This window comes from Telopea speciosissima, chromosome 1, assembly GCF_018873765.1.
Source record: "Telopea speciosissima isolate NSW1024214 ecotype Mountain lineage chromosome 1, Tspe_v1, whole genome shotgun sequence".
NCBI lineage: Eukaryota > Viridiplantae > Streptophyta > Magnoliopsida > Proteales > Proteaceae > Telopea > Telopea speciosissima.
This window is the reverse complement of record NC_057916.1, coordinates 83603503-83625578: the sequence shown is the minus strand read 5'-3', so window position 1 is coordinate 83625578 and position 22076 is coordinate 83603503. Positions and strand designations below refer to the sequence as shown.

Genomic DNA, 22076 nt, shown 5'->3' with positions numbered 1-22076 from the left:
AAAACCTGGTTGTCCCAAGAAGTAGCGACGAAGTAATTTCCCTTGGGATTGAAACAAGAGCTTTGAACTCTGCGCCATAGGAAAGAACAAAAATTATTAAATTGCATGCAGTTAAACATAGAAGAAACCACTGAGATGGCTGCTATAGTAAGGGAGGGAATGGAAGTAGAAGAAGATGCATAGGACAGGCCTGTTTTCCTGAATCAATTTCTTCTACCTTCGGTTTTGATTTGTTCGAAATTGAGTGGAACTTCTTTCTTCTTCTGTGGTTGGGTTAACCTGGTCTCGGAAATAGGAGGAGGGCTTTCGTTAGTGGATGAGAAACCACCTCCTCAGCTTCGAAGGAGTTGAAGTGACATTGCTAATGGAAGCCAAAAAAGGGTTTGGTCTTCCGCAATTCGGAGGGGAGAGCAGGTTGCGGCAAGTATAGAGGGAAGCAAATCTTAACAGAGTTTGTCACATGACTCTAGGATTTTTTCCGGTCAAGGTTTTAGCAGTTCAGAATTTGTACAAGCGCGGAGTGCTTACCTGCGACTGAGAGAGGGAAAATTGAAAGCATTTAGAATTGATTTGAAAGAGAGGGAACGAAATAACGGTAGAGACTGGTGCGTATCTTTGGCGCCACACCTTCTCTATTTAATAATAAATATCTCCCATAAATTTCTTCTTTGGAATATCCATTTTCTCCACTATTTTGTGCCACTCATTCAAGAAAAAGAAGGTTAGGCCGATGCAATGAACAAAAGCATGCCAAATTAACATACTAAAAAAGATACTTGCTATGCCCTCCTAACTAGTATAAGACAATCGAGAAAGGGATAAGGGATGATGCAAGCATGCCCCCCCCCCCCCCCCCACACGCAGAAATTCTCTCTTATAGCATATATTTCAGAAGAAAATCCTCAAAATTTGATGAGTTATAGAGTATAATAATTTATTGGTTGCAAAAGATGCAACCAATTTGGTTCCTCAAAATATCATTAGATCTAAGAGATAATTTGCTTAAAAAATATTGTTCATAAGGACTCTTGTGTGTAGCAAAATTCTATCCCTTCTTAATTGACCAGGACTGCAAACTACTAGAACAAAATGGTCCAGCACCCAGTTCAGTTTTAAAAAATATTGTTATCAAAGAGAAATTCATTTTGAGTCAGCAGAAATCAAGCACATCAAATTAAGATGAAAATAAAAAAGGTGATCAAATTCATACCTGTTGTGAATGCAAGGTCACATATGCTAAAGAAATTACATGAGCCAGAATCAACAATGACCCAACAGTTGCCTTCGCAACAGAACCCATAGATGGAAGCTTCTCCAGTGTCATTGCCATCAAATCAAACAGTGGTCAAGCATCACAATTTAGAAGAAGTCAACTCTTTTGAGCACCTTTGTTTAAGATACTTGGCAATCTATACCAAAGAAAAGGAAACCAAAATAACCTCCAAGTAGAAGGCATTGATACGCAAATAACGAAAGAAGGTTAAATTATGTTGAAAGAAGGGAGTACCTTCGGAATTCGGAGGGGGTTCTTGGCAGCATAGTCACACAATTTAACAATTTTCTGTTCATTTGGAGCGCCCTTCTACAAAATTACACAGCAAGACATCATTATCCTGAATGTTAAAAAGACAAGTAGGACTACTCTGATTTTATAACCGCATGTAACAACTAACAAGAAGATAGATGCGTCTATCTCAAACAAGGATACAAGACATCCAACATGACAACCCTACAAACTAGATAGGAAAACACATCTGTACATGTTGGAATATGTAATCCAGAATACTGTGGGGGTATTCTGGTCCTTTTGGGGTAGTTTAATTCCTATGTTATTAGGTTTAAGTCACTGCTCATATAAAGACAGTTAATTAGGGGTAGTTATGTCTACAGTCGGCTATGTGGGTTTTTAGTCCCACATCGCCTATTTCAGTCCCTTTGTATTTTCCCCTCTATTATAAATAGAGGGGCTTACCTATCAATGAAATATTATTATTCCATTCTCTCTTTCCCTCTTTCTAACTTACGATTCAACCAACATGGTATCAGAGCAGGTCTGATCTAGGTTAGAAAGAAAGAAAAAACCCTCCTCCTCTTAAATTGACTTCTCCCTTTTTCTCTCTTTCTCGGCTTCTTCTTCTGTTTTTTCTTCTTCTCATCCTTGTAAGGGGGCAGCACTAATGAGGTAATCAAAGCATCCAATGATTTAGTTGCTGCCCTCCTTCCTAACTACCTTTTTTTTTATTAAAAATTCTGTTCGAAATCTGCTTGAGCCATACCTGCGATATTGGAGCTTTCCAGAATTTTTTGGAGATCTGATTTTTATCAATAATGAAGGCTGATCCTCCATTGTTGGAGACTCCCATGCACCCTTTTTCAGCACCTTTCTACCCTATTCCACTGTCGTCTTTCCCCTTTTTTTCTTTCTCCAGTTTTCATTAACCATTCCAGCTCCCATACTCAATCGATCTCAACTTATCAGTGTCACACCCCGGCCCGGTTTATAAGGGCCAAGTGTGACTGGATGTCTCTCACATCTAACCAACCCACCAGGATCGCAAGTGCTGTACTCTATTCGCAATCATATCCAAAAATACAGAATTAAATGCAGCGGAAACAATTAAATACATAAATAAGGCAGCAATAAAAGAAGACTAAAGCTGAACTATGATATATATATATCTACATATATATAGAAGAACTATGTTACATTGAGCCCAGTAAGGAAATGCATGCAAACATATCACAATAGTCCATAATGAATGTCCTAAGTAAGCATGCTCCTAACATGGATACTAAGTCGCATGAGGAACATTCCTCAGCTAGTTACCTGCAAATAATTCAACCTTGCCTCAGCTACCACATCAGTTGGATTAATCATCCTACATCCAAGGAAAAAGAAAGTAAACATATAAGAGGAAACAGAGATTCCTTTTTCTTTTGTAAAAAGACATCAGAATCACTTTTATGTCTTGTATTAATTCAGATACTTGGTCCATTTGGCCAAGCAAACACGAAGTCCTACAGAAGGTTCAACCCAGTTACTTGATCCACAATATGATCTACCTGGCTTCAAGCTCTGAAATTTTCACAAGCAATAATTGCTCCCTTTCAGACGCAGCTGTTTCAACCTGTCAATTGAGAAAATATAGAACAATTTGCACTTAACTTGCCCTCAAATGAGACATACATAAAGAGAACTATAGCACAGAATTAATATTAGAAAGAAAGAATTGAACAGTTCCATCATGCTTCGAGCTTATAGAGAGCATTGGAAAATAAAATTTCACATAGAGAAAGAATGATTATTGAGACCTAATAGCTTATTGAGACCTAATTATTGAGACCTAATATAATAAGCAAACATATGGCATATAATTCTTTTTTATAAGAAAAAGAATACAGAGTAAACCAGTGATCGGCTATTGCTTTAAAGTGCTAGTGAGTTTATTAAAGAAGAGGAAACAGGCTGATAACAACAGTTTTTCTTATAGGAATAACAATGAAAACTCGGATCATAACAATAATAATAATAAAAAAAATCCATCCTTGCCTAGGGAGTCCACCGAATCATGAGCGAAAGTTGGGAAATCCAAGAATGATGCACTTGATGCAGCCTTCTACCCCCCTGGTTTCTCTAAAACGTCACATATTGTCAAGGAATCTCTTACCCATGACCTCCAGCCTAAAACATTGTTAGAATCACCCTAGCTTACCACATGAATAGAATTAAGCTTCATCATTATTCTAGCTAAATAGATGTAATCATTGTTATACGGATAAAGCTCCAACTTTATTTAGGTTACATTTGCTTTGGAAAAGAGTAATGGCTATAAAGAACTCTCATCTTTTTTCAGCCCTTTCTACACGTTCAAAAATGATATTTCAAAAATCTGATCCTTCCTATATTGCTTCTGATGAACAAAGAAAGAGAAGGGAGAAGAGAAATAGAGTTGATGTGAAAGAGAGCAAACCAAAAACGGTCAATGGAAAATATTTATATAGAGGAGGTGACATCAGAGATACAAGCCAACTGTAGTTTAGTACGACTTGTGTACGTAAGCTGCTTAATCACCACGCACAATTTTACATACATCTTGCCATGCCAACTAAGGATTTTAATCTTGAATTGGTTCTAAACACCCTATCAAGTTTCACACATATAACGAAATGCGTATAGATTAGATTACGATGTTCACTTCAAAATAGCGCAAACTAGAATATGCACTGCGAGGGAATGACTAAAAAATAAAGAAGAGAAAAGAGGAAGAAGGAAGAAATTCAATTGTGGAGGTGACAAAAAAACCTGATTGTCCTAACCACCAAAGGGGGGGAACAAACCTGCAAACACAATTGGAAGTGGATACCTGTCAATCTAAAGCAAAAGTTCTCAATGAGAACACTTTCCACGTGGGTTAACAAGAGAATTGAGAATGATTTCTATATCTCTTCTAATAATACTCTGTTTTCCAAATAAAACAAGTGAACCTACAGGGACATGGGGGTCTTTGGCACTTCTCTTGGGATCAATTGAAGAGAAAACAGTGTAGACAAGGACGAAGGTACCAATAATTTGAGCTGCCAAACCCACACCTTTTCCGTAGCCATTGACGATCTTGTTCGCCCCACCACCATACTGCACAAAGTAAAACTTTTGGAAGGCCTTTACTAGCTCTACATCATACATTGCACCCAAGCATTCTGCCACGATTTACATCACAACACGGATTAGTGACACTTTACGGGCTAAGAAAAAGCCCAAACGTCACTGCTGGGTTAATATGCCCTCCTGTAAACAACAGAAAACAGAGAAAGAAGGAAAAAAATGGATTACCCACCAGAGATGGCGTTGCAGTAAACGAGGATGAAGATCATGAAACAAAACCAGATATCATAGTTATGTCCTATATGATAAGAGAAAATTTGAGCAGCGGTTATGAGGTGTCAACCGTCGAAAAGGAAACAAAAAGAATACCAAAAAATTAAAAACAAATAAGAAAATAGTGATGAGTTCGAGTTATAGTGAAGCAGTCTTGAATGAAATGAAAATGGCGGTGGCTAGTGATGCAGCTCTGAGTAAAGTAGAGAACCTCAACAAGAAATCCTCAGTGTTTCGACGACGACGATGACGGCTTCTCCGTCTCAAAATTTTTTTGCAGTGCAGGGCTGCAGGTTTGAGCTTTGAATGGTTGGATAAGGTGAAGTGCACTAGCTGGAGCCGGACCTTTAAGGTTGGGCTTAGGCCTGTTAAAAATTCAAAAAAAAAAATCAGAAAACAACCTAAACGAGTAAGAAACGAAGAGAAAAGAGGAAGAAGGAAGAAATTCAATTGAGGCGACGATCAAAAAACCTGGTTGTCCCAAGAAGTAGTGACGAAGTAATTTCCCTCGGGACTGAAACAAGAACTTTGAACTCTGCGCCATAGGAAAGAACAAAGATGATTAAATTGCAAGCAGTTAAACAAAGAAGAAACCACTGTGATGGCTGCTATAGTAAAGGAGGGAGTGGGGGTAGAAGAAGATGCGTAGGACAGGCCTGTTTTTCGGAATCAATTTCTTCTACCTTCTGTTCTGATGTTCTCGAAATTGAGCGGAACTTCTATCTTCTTCTCTGGTTGGGTTAACCTGGTCTCGAAAATAGGAGGGCTTTCGTTGAGGATGGAAGCCAAAAAAGGGTTTGGTCTTCTGCAATTCGGAGGGGAGAGCAAGTTGCGGCAAGTATAGAGGGAAGCAATTCTTAACAGAGTTTGTCACATGACTCTAGGATTTTTTCCGGTCAAGGTTTTAGCAGTTCAAAATTTGTACAGGTGCGGAGTGCTTACCTGCGACTGAGAGAGGGAAAATTGAAAGCATTTAGAATTGATTTGAAAGAGAGGGAACGAAATAATGGTAGAGACTGGTGCGTATCTTTGGCGCCACACCTTCTCTATTTAATAATAAATATCTCCCATAAATTTCTTCTTTGGAATATCCATTTTCTCCACTAATTTGTGCCACCCATTCAAGAAAAAGAAGGTTAGGCTGATGCAATGAACAAAAGCATGCCAAATTAACATACTAAAAAAGATACTTGCTATGCCCTCCTAACCAGTACAAGACAATCGAGAAAGGGATAAGGGATGATGCAGCATGCCCCCCACAACACACGCAGAAATTCTCTCTTATAGCATATATTTCAGAAGAAAATCCCCAAAATTTGATGAGTTATAGAATATAATAATTTATTGGTTGCAAAAGATGCAACCAACTTGGTTCCTCAAAATATCATTAGATCTAATAGATAATTTGCTTATAGAATATTGCTCATAAGGACTCTTGTATGTAGCAAAATTCTATCCCTTCTTAAATGACCAGGACTGCAAACTACCAGAACAAAATGGTCCAGCACCCAGTTCAGTTTAAAAAAATATTGTTATCAAAGAGAAATTCATTTTGAATCAGAAGAAATGAAGCTCACCAAATTAAGATGAAAATAAAAAAGGATTTCAAATTCATACCTGCTGTGAATGCAAGGTCACAGATGCTAAAGAAATTACATGAGCCAGAATCAACAATGACCCAACAGTTGCCTTCGCAACAGAACCTAAGGATGGAATCTTCTCTAGTGTCATTGCCATCAAATCAAACAGTGGTCGAGCATCACCAATCTAGAAAATGCCAACTCAAAAATAGATTATTTGGCACAACAAAAACCCCAGAAAGAAAAATTAGGAGTACCCACAAAAACAACTTGCAATGAATATGCATTTACTCCTTTAGCAATTTCCAATAAGCAATCTTCAATGAAGGTTGGGACTGAAATGTTTAAGTTTGACTCTTGCTGTCCTACCAATTCAACTGTTGCCTGAAGAGACTTCCTCAAATGCCTGCATAGAGCACTGATAATCCCAATTTCAGAGACTACGACTCGTGTTCTGAGTTGTCGAGCTAAAGCGTTAGTAATCTGAACATTATAAGATTTAATTTTGCGGATCATGTGTAACATTTTTGTGATCCAGATGTTGAATGACAGCAGCTAGAATCAACTGTTCAATTCCTGTATGCAAGCAATGGAGAGAACCAAAATTGTTTGGAGTAAAAATAAACAAATATTATAAGATTTAGATAAGAAAGAAATATTTGGAGGGGAATAAGTCGGACACAAAGATGTATAAACATGAAATGTGAGAATTTCAAATGAGAATAAAGATGAGGTTAAACCTAAAAATCAATGCTTAGAAATTAAAATATAAGACTCACAAGGAACCAGACCAAATAGAACCAGGAAGCCTAATGCTCAACCCTACTGCATGATCACTGGGCAACAATAAAGATAAAAATAAATAGGGTTTTTTTCAATTACCCCCCCCCCCCCAAAATCTTTCATATTTACTATTACCCCCCCCCCCAAAAAAACTTTGAAACAACTGTTACCCTCCCCTGTTGCATACTAATAACTAACTGGCCCCCACCGTTATAGACCCGTAATGGAGGGGGTTAGTCGTGAGAGTGTGCCGTTATCACGGGTTTTTTAGGACCAAAATGCCCTTTTTGGGGTGGTAATTGTAAAAAACTCCCACCCCATCACCGTCCCTTCTCCTCCTCCTTTTCGTTCTTCTTCTCCTCCTCCTTCTTCTCCTTCTTCTTCTTCCTCCTCTGCAACCCCAACCGCCCCAATCGATGACGCCATCACCACCTGACGTACTCCGGCTTCCTTCGTCTCAGTTGAGATGAGATGAGATGAGATGCCTGGGCACTTACTTTGATTCCTTGCTCACATGAAAACCACAAAGAACAAAAAGGGGTGGCTGAGGGGGTTTGGGCTGCAAAAGAAAGATAAATTAATGAAAAGAAAGACACTTGTGAAAAGGAAGTGGGCTGTTAGGCAGGCGCACAAAAAAGGTTTGTGACCCTCCATGCAGCTTTGTCTCTTGTCTGATAGTATTCCCCAAAATGGTTACTATGAGTGAACACATCATATGCTCTCTTTATAGTCTATATTAAATACTCCATTTAAGACAATCAAAGAAAGTCATAAGAGAAAGAAAAACTGAAGCAAAGAAATGCTGTGAGATTAATTTTTGCCTTTTGGGTTTTTCCACTATGTTCTCTTTTCTTTCTCAGATAAGTTCCTTACCTACCTATCTTACATGCCCTACAAGACTACAATCTCCCCAGAGAAAAATCTAGAAAAAGAAAATAGAAAAAGAAAAAAATGAAGGGTAAGGCTTCTCTTTCTTGGTGATGGTTGTCAGTTGCAAGTCTACTGTAACTGGGCTCCTGAGAGATCTTCCCCGCTGAGTTTGCTTATGGAGAGCGTGAAGTATATCAGCAATATCGTTCCCATGCTTGACCTTTGAGGAGAAAGAAAAAAAAAAAAAACCCTCAGTAAATCAGTAAATCGTTTTCTTCAGCATGATCAAAATAATAAAACTTTCAATTAGAAAGAGGATTATTCTTATTGGGTTCGATACGAAAGCAATTATCCCACATCAGATGTGAGTAGTTCGCCGTAAAAATTTGAGAAAAAGCACGCAGCTTAGTCGTGTGGAAAAAATTATTGCCCCACCCCTTTGTAAAATTAAAAAACTCATTCATTATGATGCCTTCTTGCGCTAATTCTGAGGTGCGAGGAAACAACAACCTTCTCTTAATGACTGACTAGCTTTTAAGAGTTGCACTTGGGTTTGAACAATTCTGAATGACTAAACATAACCTCTCGCATGGGAGTAATTGGCAACATTGGCCCACAGGTTCATCACTTCATTGACCCTTTCTCATGCTCGAATGGCAGCCAAGAGACAGAATCAGAGATAGGATTTTAAGAAATTAAAATGATGAGAGTTTGAGAACAGTTGGGTTGGTTGGTCATAGTGGTTGGTTGGGTCTGCAACTGGGACACTTTGGTTTTTGGGATTGGATTTTAAGTGGGGTCAGTGGGCCATCGCCATTAATTGAACACAATACAGACGAGAATAGAGAATTAAGAGATATCTTATATTCCATTCATCTACACTTACAAGGTGGCGAAGAAGACAAGAACCGTCCTTTGACCGAAGAGTGAAGCCAGTGGCCGCTTCCCACTGTGTCTTCTATTAATACTATTACTGTTCCATCTACCTTCACTGTTCATCATCATCATCATCACCTGTGTTTGTTGTTTGTTCATGGCTTCTGCTACTGGGTTCATCGTTGGAACCGTAATTGACTTCTCAGTTGTGCTATAACCACCATTTTCTGTACAATTGATTCAGTTTTACATGTACGTTAGTTAATCCCAATTCTTGATTTTCAAAAAATTTGAAAGGTTACTAAATGGGTACAAAAGATGAATTTTTAATTTTTGAAAAAAAATAACTTTTTAATCTAGTTTATAAAGAAAGGAACAGAGAAAGGAAGAACAACTTCAAAGTAAAATTCACCTTTGGATGATCCATCTCCATTAATTGCTGTAGTATCTATAGCTTTGTCATGACTAGTGAATGAGACGAAGGAAGCCGGAGTACGTCAGGTGGTGATGGCGTCATCGATCGGGGCGGTTGGGGTTGCAGAGGAGGAAGAAGAAGAAGGAGAAGAAGGAGAAGAAGGAGGAGCAGAAGAAGGAGAAAAAGGAGGAGGAGGAGAAGGGACGGTGATGGGGTGGGAGTTTTTTACAATTACCACCCCAAAAAGGGCATTTTGGTCCTAAAAAATCGGTGACAACGGCACTCTCACGACTAACCCCCTCCGTTACGGGTCTGTAACGGTGGGGGCCAGTTAGTTATTAGTATGCAACAGGGGAGGGTAACAGTTGTTTCAAAGTTTTGGGGGGGGGGTAATAGTAAATATGAAAGATTTTGGGATGGTAATTGTAAAAAAACCCAAATAAATAAATAAATGACGTAAAAAATACATAAGAAATGAACAGTAGGTAGATAATTATATATTTGGGCCACATTATTTGTAAGTAATTATAACTAATGAATAAAAGAGAAGGTACAGAAGTTTGGATAAGATTATTAAAACTGTCTCACATGAGCTTCTGAAACGGTAACTCAAATAAATGGAATTCCTCTGTGTGGCCAAAAGAAAAAGTTGTGGCAGTGATGAGGTCCAAAAACTATCTACATAGTGGTTAATGACTTAAGAAAAATTTTCCATAGCAATTAAAGAGAAGATTCAAAGTTACTTTATGTCTGCATAGCTTGTCTCTCTTCTAACAAATTTTTTTTTTTATTTATAAAAAAAAAGGGAATGCATGGGAGAGAAAGAGAGAAATAAAACATGAAATTAAAAGTTAATATTGTCAATAAGCAGCTTCCTGCAAATCGTGAAGAGTTTCATATCAGAAGCCTAATTACAAATCTCTATAATTCCTACATCATCCAACTGGCAAAAAAACATCAATATCTCACATCAAGTATAATGAAAAAGCAGTTTTAGCGAGAGAGAGAATAGAAATGGCACCAAAATACCTGCAGTGTCCACAAAGTAGCACATATCAGACAAAACAACCATAGCTAACGCCTACCGAGGAACCCAGTGCTTCCCATTATCAAAGTAAGCGAACATTGGATCTCAAACCTGGTGCATTGTTGTACTCTCCTTGGCCAATTCTACTATTTTCTGGACAAATTTGAGCCCATATTTTTTTATTTTCAATCACTTCTCTGTTGTGCAAGTAAACCAATGTATTAACGACAGTCGACTACATTATTTTTTTTTATCTTTGGAGGAATGGAAAGAAAAAAGTTCCATCAGAAAAATGCATAATAAATCAAGAATATGATACTGAAGGACCTCATTTTTGGAGTTAAACATGTATGGTTGCTCATTATTACCGAGTCAATAGAGTGCAATCTTTTTTTTCTCGTCTTAGCCTAAGGTAGCCCAGGCTGAGATCACTGCCAACACCCACACCATCCCTTGCTTCACATCTAACTACTTCATCAACCCAATTGTGAATTGTGATCTGGCTCCCCCTTTCACCATCATCTACAAGATTTATATCTGGTTCGCAGTTATCCAGTGTGGCATGCACAATCCGCGCAAAGTATAAATCCTTCAATCAAAAGAAATTCATGATTGAGGAGCCCGCCTATGGCAGCTCAGGCTGAGATCACTGCCAACACCCACACCACCCCTTGCTTCACATCTAACTACTTCATCAACCCAATTGTGATCTGGCTCCCCCTTTCACCATCATCTACAAGATTTATAACTGGCTCGCAGTTATCCAGTGTGGCATGCACAATCAGCATAAAGTATAAATACTTCAATCGAAAGAAATTCATGATTGAGGAACCCAATTAAATTTAATATAGCCAAAATTTTGACATGTACAAACAGAAGCTTAAATTGGAAGTATATCCACAAGTAGAGAGACTTGATTATCAGACTAGCAAATACAAATGAATGTGCATGCTTTAATCATAACTTGCTAAGGGTTTACAAACTGTTGATCCTATGTAACTACCATTACATGTGTTCGCGTGCATTAGACACAGATAATGTTAGTAGATGGACACATATCAAACTCAATGATCTCCTAGAACTAAATACAGTCCGTAGACACACCCACACTACGTCAAATGTGCATCAATATGAGTAAACATGTCAAAAATCTAACAAGAGTGTGAAGTCTTGGAATGCCAGCCCTAGACACAAGATCTGAGCAACCATGCCGCCCCTCAACACACGCAGAAATTCTTTCTTGTAGCATATATTTCAGAAGAAAATCCCCAAAATTTGATGAGTTTGTTACGTGTGAAAACCTCCGGCACCCGGTTCGCCCACGGATGAGCCTGCAAAAACCGGGTAAGCGCAAGAGGGCCGGTGTGGCTCCGGCCTAGGACTCTCCGACGCTCAAGTCAAGTCTCCAATGCAACAGCGTAACTGCGTAGTAAAAGTGAGATGAGCATTTGAGCTCCATACCTGGGTATTTATAGGCTGAGATGAGGCGGTGGGAGGAATCCTTGTTTGGTAACAGTTCTCTATTGGTAGGGCTCTTCCAACGGGGTAAAGTGGAGAGTTATTTTAGGAGCCGGACTCCTAAAGAGGTAAGAGTCCTTGTGGGAGTGTGATTCAGTATCGCGTGGGAATATGGCTAGATCCTTATCCCGCGATTCTCGGATTGTGGTGACGTGGCTCCGTGACCACCGGTGAGCCGTTATTGCTGTCTCTAGGGAGGGCTCAGCCTCGGGCGGCCGTGGTCTCAGTGCTCGGCCTCGGCCTCGGCACATGTGGCATGGGAATTGCCCCCGGTCATGTGGGAGCTCAGCTGTGCCGTGGCGCTCTGTCTATGGCCGATCCGAGCGGGCTCGGCTGTCCTGATGCTCGGCCATGGAACCCGGCGACATTGGAGAGATCGCCTTCTTTGTTCTGTATTTGGTGTAGCGCTGTGCACTGGGTGCTCGGCCCGGTTCTCGACGGAATAGTTATTCGGCCTTGGTGCTCAGCCAAACAGGGATTAAGGTGATGTTATTCTTCCGGGTGACCAGTTCGGCTCGGCGCAAATGGCTCGGCTCGGCCTGCAGGTTTGGCCTCAGCATATCCACGTGGCACTTTCTGGTTGGTTGGTGATTCCATGACTCATCACAAGCCCCCACTCATCAAGGATCGGCTTGGCCTTGATGAGTACACTCTCTCTGCTTGCCGACTGTTCCATCCTGAGGCCAAGTCGGAGCTCTTTTTCCTCGACGATTTGATGTTGTACGGACTGACAGTTGGGGTGTCAGTGCCACGTCACTCGGCACCATTTTGGTACTCAGGAATTCGAACCGTTGGTGGATTTAATCCGTTGGATCCCATTTCTTGGGTTCTTCTCGGCCGTTGGGTCTGGGCCATTCAGTGGCTATAAATAGGTGAAGAGTCTACCCTTATTCTTCTCTATTTCAAATCTTTGGAGTGCTTGGCTAGCTCAGAGTCTTTGGTTCGTCAAGCGCTCGGCTTTCTGCTTCTTTCAGCTCGTCCGCCGTTCAGCTCGTCCCCAAAGCTTCTTTCAACCAGTAAGTCCTCTCTTCTCAGCATGTCAGTTGGTAGTGGTCACGAAGGCGAAGTGCTCGCCAGAGTGGGTGGGGGCATGAGTCCGAGCCGAGAGCTTCCCACCCCCTCTCCTATTATAGACTTGTTGGGCTCGACCTCGGATGAGCCCACTGCGGTAGATCCCCGCTAGGCCGATGTTGCAGAGGTCCCCCTGCCCCAGGAGTTCGGCCATGAGGCCCAGCCAATTTCTGAAGACCGAGCCGAGAGCTCGGGATCGTCCTTATCAGATGATGAAGAGTCAGACGGAGAGAGATCTTCCGAGGATAGGGTCTGCTCGGGCGATTTGGCCACCGACTTCCCCGAGCCTGAGGAGGGAAGTGTCGGCACGGTGGAGAGAACAGTCACCGAGGCTGACCTCGAACGTCTGAGGGCCGTTTATGCCATTCCCGAGGTCATTGGGCTCCAAGCTCCCAACCCTGGGGAGATGGCCTGTTTCATTCGGCCCGGCAAGGTTGCGCTGTACGAGATCGCCTTTAGGTACGCTTTTCGATTCCCCGTGCTTCCGCTGGTGGACCAGATTTTGGACCGTTTCCACCTGTCCCCAGGTTAGCTGACGCCGAACGCGTGGTTGCTGATGTACGGCTTCCACGTCTTTTTCGCCTGATGGAACGAGCCGCGAGCGTGAATCTCTTCTCCAGGCTCTGGTACTTGAAGAAATCCACCGAGAAGGGGTGGTATTACTTCACTCGCCGAAAGCAACAATGCTCGGTGCTGAACACCTACAACTACTTGGACCGAGTGCCGACCTCCAACAAATATTGGAAGCCTCGGTTCTTCTTTGCCTCCATCCCGGACTGTCCCTTCCGAGCCGAGTGAAAGGAAATAAAGCTCAAGTATGTCAACCGGGTGTTGCTGTTGAACGAGTACAAGCAGACCTCGTACAACTTGATTCGTCAGCACCCTCTTTTTGACGTCCAATAGCTCCTGAACGAGGAGTTTTTATAGAGGTGGAATCTGACCCCGGGTAGGGACTCCGAGCCGAGCTCGCTACTTGTGTTTTTTCCTTGCGTATGCTCTGACTTCTCTCTTTCTTTCCTTGCACAGTGGTTGGCAACGTGCCTCAAATGGACCAGGCTCGGCTCAAGGCCAAGCTCCTTGAAGAGAGAAGAAGGAAGGCCGCCGAGAAGAAGGCTAGAGCTGAGGCCTCCAAGTCGGCGAAGGGCAAGGCCGTATTGCCGAGCCGAGCCCGAAGGACACTATGGTTGGCCTTGAGGCCGAGAAGGGCAAGGACCCTCCGAGGAAAGGGAAGGGCCAAAGGGAGAAGGGCGAGACGAGCCTGCCAAGGGACCCGAAGCCGCCCAAAATTTCCATCAACCTTACGGGAGGCAACCTTCCTGGAGTCGCTTCGCCCCCGGAGATTGCTCGGCTGGCCCTGGGGAGGGTCTCGGCCAACAACGTTCCAATCCAGCTGAGCTGACGCCTCTTCCCCGGGGACTCGGCCTTAACTTCGGCCGCCCAAGCCAAAGAGTGGCTCGATGCGAGTCGGCTGCCCAAAGATAAGGAGATGCTGGAGGGGCTGACTAACCCCGAGCTCGTCTCCACGCTCTTCCAAGATTTTACCATGGTAAGTCTCTACTCGTCTTTCGCAAAGTAACACTCTTATTTGGGCTCGGCCCCACTTATGCTCGGATGGCATTTTCAGGGGTTTTCTAAGGTGGTGGAGACCGTCCTTCGATTCGAGCGGATCCTTAACGAGAATGCTTCTCTCGAGGCTCAGACCAAACAGGCTGGGAAGGAGGCCATTAAGGCCTGCCGAGATGCCGAGGTGAAGCTCAAGAGGCCGAGTCCGACCTTAAGGCCCTTCAGGAGGAGGTGGCCCTTCTCCGAGCTCGGCACCAGAAGGAGGTACAGACCTTGAAGACCAAGCTGGAGCTGGCGAAGAAAAATGCCGAGGCCGATCTGGCTGATGCTCGTGCCGAGGCGGTGGTTGAGCAACTCAGGTTGAAGGAGTATGAGGAGCTGTGCCATAGTTTGCGAAAGCCCTCATACGAATCCAGGTACAACGAGGGTCGAGCCGACCTCCTCACCGAGCTCAAGGCTGCCTACCCTGACCTCAACCTTTCTCAGTTCGACGACGACGCGACCACTGTAGTCGAGGAGTTGGGAGACGAGGAGGGGGTAGAGGTTGTGCAGACCCTTCCAACCGAGGTCACCCCCTTGGCCGACCCTTCCGTCACTGCCGAGGACCCCGAGGACCTCCCTGCCGAGCATACTGCCGAGGACGCCAACAAGGACCCCGTGGAGATCTCTGCCCTCTGAAGTTTTTTTCCTTCTTGCCTGTGATGTACATGTCCCCATGCTCGGGGTTTGATAAATTTTCTTTTTCTTTTGTACTGGGCCAAGCTATCAGCCTTTTATTTTCTCTCTTTTTTTTTTCTTTTTTTTCTTTTTTTTCTTTTGTATGTATCGAGCTGAAAGGCTCTTTTTGTACCGTGCCGAGCTTTTCGGCCCTGAATGAATGAAACGAAACTTTTTCTTGAATTTTGTCTAAGTGTTTAAGCTCGGTAGTCCTTTTTTCGCTTCTTCATTAACGCTCTTCTTATGATTGAGAACCAAGGCCGAGCATCCAGTCAGAGTGTTCTGCCGAGGTTTGTGCCTTGGCAATTTTCAATTCTTTTAGCCTGGGCTGCCGGTTCGGCTTTGGCGCTTGGGCGTGTCTCAAGGTGCTGGGCCGTGGCAGAGCTCTCGGCCGAGATTAATGCCTTAGCTAATTCATTAGCAAGGGTTTAAGCTCGGCTCGGTCGTGTGTCATATTAGCGTTAGACTGCGGCGCTGAGCCGTTCATTCTGCCGAGGTTCCGAGCCGCTTGCTCGGCGCTGAGGTGGCTATTTCTTGAGTAGTATTAGGTATCAGCTAGCCTATGAGGACTGGTCTTACAAACTTGTTGCCGACCTATGAGGGTCGGTCTTTGTCGTAGGCCAATCTATGAGGACTGGTCTTACGACCTTGTTGCCGACCTATGACGGTCAGTCTTTGTTGTCGGCCAATCTATGAGGATCGATCTTATGACCTTTGTGCCGACTTATGAGGGTTGGTCTTTGACATCAGCCAGTCTATGAGGACTGGTCTTATGACTTTGGCGCCGACCTATGAGGGTCGGTCTTTGACGTCAGCCAGTCTATGAGGACTGATCTTATGACTCGGCATGTTTTAGACTCAAAATAAACTAAAGAATGGAGGAGAATCTCAATTTATTGACTTCCAAACAGGAAAGAACATCTGAGCTGAATCATAAAAGTTAAGGCCGAGGTCGAGTACATAGGTACTCGTCCAAAGCCGAGTACATAGGTACTTGTCCAAAGCCGAGCTGAACAGAATACTTCATTGAAAAAATTTCTTCAAATTTTCTGAGTTCCAAGGTGTCGGTACCTTTTTGCCCCCCAGAGTCTGCAAGCGATACGTCCCTAGGCGGATTTGCTTGGAGACTATATACGGCCCTTCCCAATTTGATGCTAACTTTCCTTGCTGCCTTGGTTGAGATGCTCTGAGCTTTCTGAGGACGAGGTCTCCTTGGCGAAAGTGTCGTTCCTTCACCCTTGAGTCGTAGTATCTTGCTGTCTTTTGCTGATATGCGGTATTCTGGAGTAGAGCATTCTCCCTTACTTCATCGAGGAAGTTGAGGTTAGCCCTCAGTCCATCTTCATACGTCTTCTCGTCAAAGTTGAGCACTCCATACGACGAGGCCTTGACCTCCATGGAGCTGAGGGCTTCAGTTCCGTATGCTAGCCGAAACGGGCTTTCTTTCGTGGGTGTTCTCACCGTTGTCCGATAGGCCCAAAGGAAGTTTGGGAGCTCTTCCACCCACCTTCCTTTGGCTTCATCTAATCTTCTTTTGATTCCCGCAAGTAGTGTTCGGTTCGACACTTCCACTTGCCTGTTGGCTTGTGGATAAGCTACTGCTACCGGGCGAAAATCTATATAGAAGTGCTTACAGAATTCCCGGAAGCTCGGGTTGTTGAATTGCACACCATTGTCCTCGATGAGAACTTTTGGGAGCCCGAACCGATAGATGACTTTGTCTCGGAAGAATTTTTCCATATTCTTCTCGGTGATGGTGGTCAAGGGCTCGGCCTCGACCCACTTAGTGAAGTAGTTGATGGCAACAACCAAGTGCTTCCGATTTTCGGACGCCGGGGTAAAGTCTCCGAGTATATCCATCCCCCACATGGCGAAAGGAATCGGGCTCAGCATCGATGTCAGCTTTGTCGCAGGTCGGCTCGGAACTGGCACAAGGAGCTGACACTTTTCGCATGTGTTCACATACTTCATAGCTTCTTCTTGCATTCTCGGCCAATAGAACCCTTGCCGAAGTATCTTGTATGCCAATGCTCAGCCCCCCATGTGGCTTCCGCATATTCCTTCGTATACTTCGGCCAAGGCGTACTCGGCCCCTTTCGGTCCGTGGCACCGAAGGAGGGGAGCAGAGATGGCTCTCTTGTACAATACTCCGTCGATCATTGTATACTTTGGCGCTAGAAATCTTAACTTTTCTTGCTTCGTCTCGATTCTCCTGGAGTTGATCGTTTTCCAAGTAGTTGACGATCGGGTCCATCCAGGTCGGCCCGTCTTCTTCAATGTGCTTCACACTTTCTTCTTGCAAGGATGGCTTTTCTAGTATCTCAACGTAGACTGATCGGCTCAGATTTGGGAGGTTGGCTTCGGCTAGCCGTGAGAGTGAGTCAGCTACTGCATTCTCTTGCCTCGGTACTCAGACCATCTCAAAGTGCTCGAGCTCGGAGATCAATGCTCGGGCTCGGCTCAGGTGTGCTATAGTTCTTTCATTCTTGGCCTCGTACTCACCGTTGACTTGGTTGACCACAAGTTGCGAGTCGCTCCGTACTTTCAGTCGGTCGACCCCTATGGCTTTGCTGACTCGGAGTCCGGCTAGGAGGGCTTCATACTCAGCTTCGTTGTTGGAGGCTAGAAACCTAAATCTCAAGGCATATTGTATGCGAAAACCCTCGGGGCTGACTAAGATCAGCCCAGCTCCATACCCGCCGGAATTGCTCGAGCCGTCAACGTTCATAACCCATGATTGTTCGGCCTCGAGCTCAGCTTTGGTGTCTCCCGTTGATTCGACATCCCGCAACTCGGGGTCGGGTATAGTACATTCCGCGATAAAATCCGCCAACGTTTGTCCTTTTATCGCCGTCCTAGGGTGGTAGCTTACATCGTATTCACTCAGCTCCACTGCCCACGCGATCAACGGACCCGACACATCCGGTTTGTGTAGTATCTTCTTGAGGGGTTGATCGGTTAATACCATGATTGGATGAGCCTGAAAATATGGCCTCAACTTCCTTGCGACCGTGACAAGGGCAAACGCTACCTTCTCAAACTTGGAGTATCTTGTCTCGGCATCAATGAGAACATGGCTGATGTAGTATATGGGCTTTTGTGCTCGGCCCTCCTCCCTGATCAGTACCGCGCTGACCGCGACTCCGGGCGAGGTAAATTTGGAGTTCTTCTTTAGGCTGGTACTCGTCGGTCCATTTGAAATCCTTTGGGCTTCGAATGTTCTTCGAAGTTTTGAAGAATGGGAGACATTTGTCGCCTGATCTCGACATGAACCGTGCCAACGCCGCAACTCTTTCGGTCAGTCTTTGTACCTGTCAGATCGTCCTTAGAGGGCTCATCTCTTGGATGGCCTTGATCTTCGTCGAGTTGGCCTCGATGCCCCGAATGGAGACCATAAAGCCGAGGAATTTTCCCGAAGTTACGCCGAAGGTGCATTTGGCGGGGTCCAGCTTCATTTGGTTCTTCCTCAACACGCCGAAGGCCTCTTCTAGGTTGGCTAAGTGATGCTCGGCCTTCAAGCTCTTCACCAGCATGTCGTCGACGTAGACTTCCATATTTCTGCCGATTTGCTCGCGGAATATATGGTTCACCAATCGCTGGTACGTCGCCCCGGCGTTTTTCAATCCGAACGGCATGACTTTGTAGCAAAAATTCTCTTGGTCGGTTCGGAATGCTGTGTAGGACTCATCTTCTTCGCGCATTAGGATTTGATTGTAGCCGGAATATGCGTCCATAAAGCTCAGCATCTCATGCCCAACCGTGGCGTCTATTGAGAGGTCGATCCGAGGCAGTGGGTACTCATCCTTCTGGCACGCCTTGTTGAGGTTGGTATAATCGACACACATTCTCCACTTCCCGTTTGGTTTGGGAACCATGATGACATTCGCCAACCACGTCGGGAATTTCTCTTCTCGGATGAACCCTGATCGGCGAAGCTTCTCCACCTCTTCCTTGATCGCGGCTTGTCGATCAAGGGCATAGTTTCTTCTCTTCTGCTGAATCGGCTTTTGGCTCGGATCCACATGGAGTCTGTGCTAGGCTAGGTGCCTCGGTATACCGGACATGTTGGCAGCCGACCAAGCAAAGACGTCGGCATTCGCCTTCAAGAAGTTTTCGAGCAGATTTCTTTGTTCCTCGCTCAGCGACGGTCCGAGCTGCACTATCTTCATTGGATCTTCATCGCTGAGGGAGAATGGGATGAGGTCTTCAAAGGGCCTTCGGCGCCTTTCGGTGAGCTCATCCCGCTGATCCTTAAGGAGGTGCTCAGCACACATCGCCATTCCTCAGACATTCTCCTTAATTTGCTTGATAAAGGCGGCGTAGCATTCTCGAGCCTCTTTTGATCACCACGGATTTCTCCGATGCCATTTTCCGTGGGGAACTTCATCTACAAATGCACCAGCGAGATGATGGCCTGGAGGGCGGTCAGTAATGGGCGGCCGAGTATGGCGTTGAAAGCCACCACCGACCGTACCACCACGAATTTGACTTGGACCGTCGTTTGGCATGGAGCTTGTTCGAACGTGACCAGTAGGTCGATCGAGCCCTTGGTGGTGGCGGCGGCCCCTGAGAATCCATGGACGGAGGTTCCTTCCAGCTTAAGTGCGTTATCACCGAAGTCGAACTGTCAATATGCGTCAAGTGACATGAGATCTACGGACGCCCCCGTATCGACCAACACCCAATGAACGGGTCTCCTCGCAATCTCTACCTGCACCACTAAAGCGTCATCGTGAGGTAAACTTATACCTTCGAGGTCAGCCTCGGAGAAGGAGATAGTCGCCTCGGACTTCGGCCTCTTGCTCTGCATCTCCGCGACCCCAACGAACCGCGTATTTGCCTTAGCCTTCCAGGTGGATTCTTGGTCGGGCCCTCCAAGGATAGTGTATATGGGAGCTCCTTTGTCATTACTCGGCCCGGATCTGTCATCTTTCTTTTCGGCTCGGCCTTCTCCTCATCACGCTCGGCCATTTGACTCTCGGACCTTGGCTCGGCTTTCTTCTGGTCGCGGTCTTCGGACCGTCGACTTCCACGCTCTTCCCGGCTCCCCTTGATGTACCGCTTCAAGTGCCCTGCCTTGATCAACTCTTCAATTTCTCTTTTCAGCTGATAACAGTCTTCCGTGTCATGTCCAGTGTCTTTGTGGAATAAACAGTATTTGTTGGGGTTCCGGGATGATTTGGCTTGCATCGGCCGAGGTCGGCAGATGTGTCCATCATCTTGAATTTGCATCAAGATCTCCTTCCGCGACGTATTCAAGGGGGTGTATTCGGGACTCCGAGCTCGGTCTGACCTCTCTGCTCGGCGGTCAGTCCTGGTCCTCTTCTCGTCTTTCCGGTCATCGGTTGCTGACCTCTTCTTCTCCGTCTTGCTTGCGCTCATCTTCTGCGCTTAGAGCACCTCTGCCATGTTTGCGAACTCGTTGCACCTTTCCAAGAGCTCGGCCATGTTTTTAGTTGGCTTCTTGGCCGAGTCCTTGATGAGGTCCATATCTGTGAGTCCGTTGCTCATCGCCTTGTGCACCGTGGCCTCGTCCAAATCCTTGATGTCTAAGGATTCTTTCTTAAATCGGGAAACGAAAGCTCCAATTGACTCGTCGGGCCTTTGCTTCACGCTAAGGAGGTTGACGGTCGTCTTCTTGTGCTTCATGCTACTCTGGAAGCGGGTCACTAGAACCATGAGGTCGCCGCGCCCTTAAGGGATAACGGGAAAGCTCGGCAAGATACAACTTCAGATCCTCCGTACATGGTCATCATCACATTGAAGTAGTTGATGTGGTCTGTCGGGTCAGTGGTGCCGTCATACCGGTCGAAGGGAGGCGATTTGAACCAGGCTGGTAGGGGTGCAGTCATGATTTCGGGAGGATAAGGGTGCCGCCCGACCAGGGAGTAGGGGTCCGGGGTCGCCTGCTTCTTCAGTCCCTCAACCTGCTCGGCCAACTCTCGCAGCCTTCTTTCTACTTCGATTCCAGGTGCTCGGCCGTTCGGCTCGTCCGATCGGTGCAAGTTATCCTGCTCATCCGGCCGAGGTCGGCCATTGTGCTCGGCTCGGTTAGCCTCACTCCTTGCTCTTCTTTCTACTTGGAAGTTGGACCCGCGGGGGCTTCTCTGCTGCTCTTCTTGGAGAGGCAGGCTTCGACGCCGGGGGCTATGGCGAGATCGTTCTCCATTCCTCGCGTCCTGTCTCCCACGGAGCTGTTCCCCTTGTTCTCGGCTTCCCCTCGGCTGTCCGTCCTCCCTGAGCCGGCCGAAAAATACCGATCTTTTCGCGGTCGACGCCGCTGGTTCAATCTCTCGCCCCGCTCTTGGGCTCTGAAGATGCTCCAGCTCATCCCGCTGAGCGCTTCTATTGGGGTGCGGGGGAGGAGTTCTCTGTCGGGGTGGATGAGACGATGTTGCCCGGCTCGGCTCGGCCCAATGCCGGCCCCCATTCAGCTACAAATTCTCTTCAAAGAGTGCTGAGGCCAAGGGGGTGCTGCCGGCGGCTGGTCCAGCAACCCACCCTAGGCCATCTGTCCCATGAGAGTTCGCAACATCTCATTAGTGCGAAGCACTTGTAGCTGAAGATCCATAACTTAACGATTGTTCGCCCGAGCCTCGTGATCCAAACTCTCCGGTAAGGACGGTAGCAGTGGCAAGTTCAGCCCGTTCGGCTCGGCTTGAGTCCGATCCACTGCCGCTGTTTCCAACACACTTCCACCATTTTCTCCCTCCGGCGGTGGGATCTGATTGGCGGTAACGCCCGCACTACGCTGAGTTACACCCCCTCGTGGGGGACTTT

The 22076-nt window shown here is 45.4% G+C and overlaps 1 protein-coding gene and 1 pseudogene across 1 annotated transcript; both read right to left on the bottom strand.

Annotated features, from left to right (window-relative positions):
* Positions 1 to 909: 909 nt before the first annotated feature.
* On the bottom strand, positions 910 to 16694 carry LOC122655766 (annotated as a pseudogene).
* Positions 16695 to 20039: 3345 nt separating this feature from the next.
* LOC122655750 (splicing regulatory glutamine/lysine-rich protein 1-like) lies at positions 20040 to 20678 on the bottom strand. Its single transcript, XM_043850067.1, has one exon. It carries the CDS (start codon positions 20676 to 20678, stop codon positions 20040 to 20042), a length of 639 nt encoding a protein of 212 aa, XP_043706002.1.
* Between the last annotated feature and the right edge of the window lie 1398 nt (positions 20679 to 22076).

Excerpts from the sequence above, each read along its gene's own strand:
- LOC122655750 (XM_043850067.1), bottom strand. The coding sequence starts at position 20,678 with ATGAGCGCAAGCAAGACGGAGAAGAAGAGGTCAGCAACCGATGACCGG.